Source organism: Pyxicephalus adspersus, chromosome 5 (genome assembly GCF_032062135.1).
Source record: "Pyxicephalus adspersus chromosome 5, UCB_Pads_2.0, whole genome shotgun sequence".
NCBI classification, from domain to species: domain Eukaryota; kingdom Metazoa; phylum Chordata; class Amphibia; order Anura; family Pyxicephalidae; genus Pyxicephalus; species Pyxicephalus adspersus.
Window position 1 is genome coordinate 24,395,081 of NC_092862.1, and position 3,278 is coordinate 24,398,358.

A 3,278-nucleotide genomic window follows, 5' to 3' on the forward strand; every position below is an offset into this window, starting at 1 on the left:
CATGTTGCAGTTCTGCTCTCCTGTCACGCAGGCTGCAATGTGCCCACCCTTATCAGCAGTGGGTGAGGGGTCCCTATCAGTGTTTTCCCCACATATCCTTTGTAAACAAACATGGAACCAGCCAGCTCGCAGTGCTGTGTTCCTGCTATAGATAACATTGTGCATGCGGCTGCCCCAGGTTACAGGCAGGTCACACACAGCCACGCCCCTACCCCCGCCGCGTGCTTTGTGTCTTTGAATTGCGGCGACGCCACGCCCCCTCACCAGGCACCCACTGACTGACAGACACACCAAAACAAGGTGACGTAACTAACGTACGAGCAGCTTCAAAAACAGAAGGGGCGGGGGCAAAGTCTGAGAAAGACAAAGGGGGGTAACTCAGAATGGTTCAGTCCTGATATGTAAGAAGTTTCATCAGTTATCATCTAAAGCATAGGACGTTTCTAAAGACTACAAGAACCTATATTGTTGCCAATAATAATGGGGGGATGTGTTATAGAAAAGTAGGAAATGAATTAGCGACGTTTTAGATTAGACTTCCCCTTCTTTAAAAAAGTGGTACGGTCGAAACAATCACTACGTCACCCATTGTTTACAAACCCAGCAGCAGGGCCGGTGGAAGCCGGGCGGTGGTGCGTCACACGGTGGCTTTGCTCGGTCTCAGCATGCCGTGCCGCAAGGAGAGTTTCCTGCTGCTGGAGCAGTCGGTGACGGTGGGCTCCAAGGAGGTGGACACCTTGGTAGCCCGTATCGGGGAAGCCCTGCAGCTGAATGCCCACAGAGCCCCGACTTCCTGCAGCATGGCGTACGGAGGGGCTCTGAAACCAGCCGCCGTCCCCCGGCCTACCGCCATGTGCGCGTGTGTCAGGGGAAGGACTACGCCGTACCCGGTGTGCACCCCCAGAGCAGCTGGACGCTGCCACCACCAGCCGGCCGGGGCCAGGCACTGTCCGGGCGGGAGTAAGCAGCTGTGCGGCCGGGGATGGATGCGAAGGAAACACGAGGAGGATGAGGAGGACCCCCACCAGCTGCTGCAGGAGCTCCTTCTGTCCGGTAACCTCATCAAGGAGGCGGTCAGGAGGTTACACCTAGCAGGGGAGAGTGACGGTTCACCGGAGGACTCGGTGCATTGCAGTGTGGCAGAGCCCACCGAGACCACCGTGCAATGACAGCTGGGACACCGAGCAGAGGAATTCACCCTGCAGAGACTACACCGAGGTCTCTGCCATTCACCGACCAGGGGTCTCCACCATTCATCGACACCATTGATCCAAGGTCTTTGCCATTCACCAATCCAAGGTCTCCACAAATTCACCGACATCATTGATTTGAGGGCTCCCCATTCACCAGTCCAAGGTCTCTGCCATTCACTGGCACCATTGATCAATAGTCTCCACCATTTGGGTGATCAGAAGACTCCAGCAATGGCAGCCTCCTTGAATCCTGCATGATGGCGGTCAGAGGTCTCCACCATTCAGTATCACCAATGATCAGAGGTCTCCACCATTCACTGACACCATTTATCAGAGATTTCCACCATTCATTGATCAGAAAACCCTGCCAATCAATGACAACACTGATCAGAGGACTCCCCCATTCAGTGCCAATGTCAAGCCAACATCACTCTGCAGTGGCAGCTTCCAATGTTTCAACCAATTTTCCACCCTTCACTGTCTGCCTCCAGTCATCATCCCTGCAGGGAAATCGATGATCAGAAGGTGCCATCATTTGGTGACAATATCTAACAGACCTCCCTGTCTCCATCTATTTGTATTTTGCAGTGGCAGCCTCCGGTAGTCATCACTGTGCAGTGAGATCAGTTGTCGGAGGATTCCACCATTCATTGACAACCTTCATCACTGTGCAGTGAGAGTCGGTATCCGAGGGCTTCACCATTCGCTGATCTCCACCAGCAGATGTTATCCATGACCACTGGTAGCCTCTATCACATGGTGTCCAGAAGACAGCAAATATCAAAGAACCCCAGTGTGCAGTGACCTGGAAGATCTCCATGCAGCATAGCTATGACTGTATGCGCCAAGATAGCCCACCCTGCATCATTATAGTCCCACAGATCAGCATATGATGGCAGTCTGCATCAACGGAGACATTCTTTGGTTTGTCAGACAACGGTTAAGTGACCACCTAACAACAATGTTGACGCTATCAGTCTTCAGTTCACATACACCCCACATACAGCTTTGCATTTGTTCCAGCAATAATGTGGCGTTGGACAAACCTATTTCCCAGGTCGTGTTTTTACTGTGCAGTTGATAATGACAAGCTAAATGATAGATGAATATGGTGGCGTTGCGTTTCATTCATTTCTAGTGACACGTCTCCTGTCATCATTTTTCTATGAATTGAACGTCCCATCCTCTCATTTTTGAAATACCAACGATCATTCATCGAGCAGCCGGTGTGCACTGGATTGCCTGCAGAGAGGAGCCTTGTGACTGCTTATAAAAGGGACTTTGTAGCGTTGTTCCTTCAACCAAAATAACTCCAGATATTGATACTGATACTGCGATTTTGAGCCAAGAGGATCATGTTTTTGGCGTTCATCAACATAATGACGCAGATGTTTTCACTATTGCCAGCCACAAAAATGTTTTTGTAAAAGTCACCAACCATGCGTTTTGGACCACCCTACCCAAATGGTGGCTGTGTGTCCATTTGCATTCTGGTTTTTGGAGGTGTCAGGCAACAAGGCTGTGAAACCTCAGGGACAAATGGTCATGGTTATCTACTACAAATTACAAACAAGACTAGTTTTATGTGCAATTCATCAAACGAGCCAGTGGCATGCCATGAAGTTTGTACCTGTTGTTTAGTTCACCTTTTTCCTCCTATGTGGTTTTTTTTTTTTTATTATACTTGAATTGATTCACTCAGCTTGAACCTCCCTTAGGGCCTCCAGTTTAAACAACAGGCATGCATTTTTTTTCTAATATTTGTTTTGTGATCTTGAAAAAGAAACCAAGTTTGTTGAATTTAGTTTTGCCTAGGACGCACAGACTACACGCACCACTACAGAGTTGGTAAATCATGTTAAATGATCCCAAAGGATTCTGTGTGGGACGTGTAAATGTTTTTCCTTATTTGGTATTACGTAATTGTTCTCGGCTTCTTGTTTACAGCTTGCAAGAGGAGATTGGTGTGTGCTTGTGTTATTATTGTTTGCCTGGCATAGCTTGCTGGCTTTACTTACTGAAGGTCAATCCTTGCTTGTTCAGTTGCACAGCCAAGCAAACCCTTTATAATTTTTTTTTTTTTTT

General features: G+C 48.6%; 1 protein-coding gene across 1 annotated transcript; it reads left to right on the top strand.

Moving 5' to 3' along the window:
• Positions 1–358: 358 nt before the first annotated feature.
• Positions 359–2,061, top strand: LOC140330625 (GSK-3-binding protein-like). The gene has a single exon (XM_072410897.1). It carries the CDS (start codon positions 666–668, stop codon positions 1,167–1,169), a length of 504 nt encoding a protein of 167 aa, XP_072266998.1. The 5' UTR covers positions 359–665; the 3' UTR covers positions 1,170–2,061.
• Positions 2,062–3,278: the final 1,217 nt, after the last annotated feature.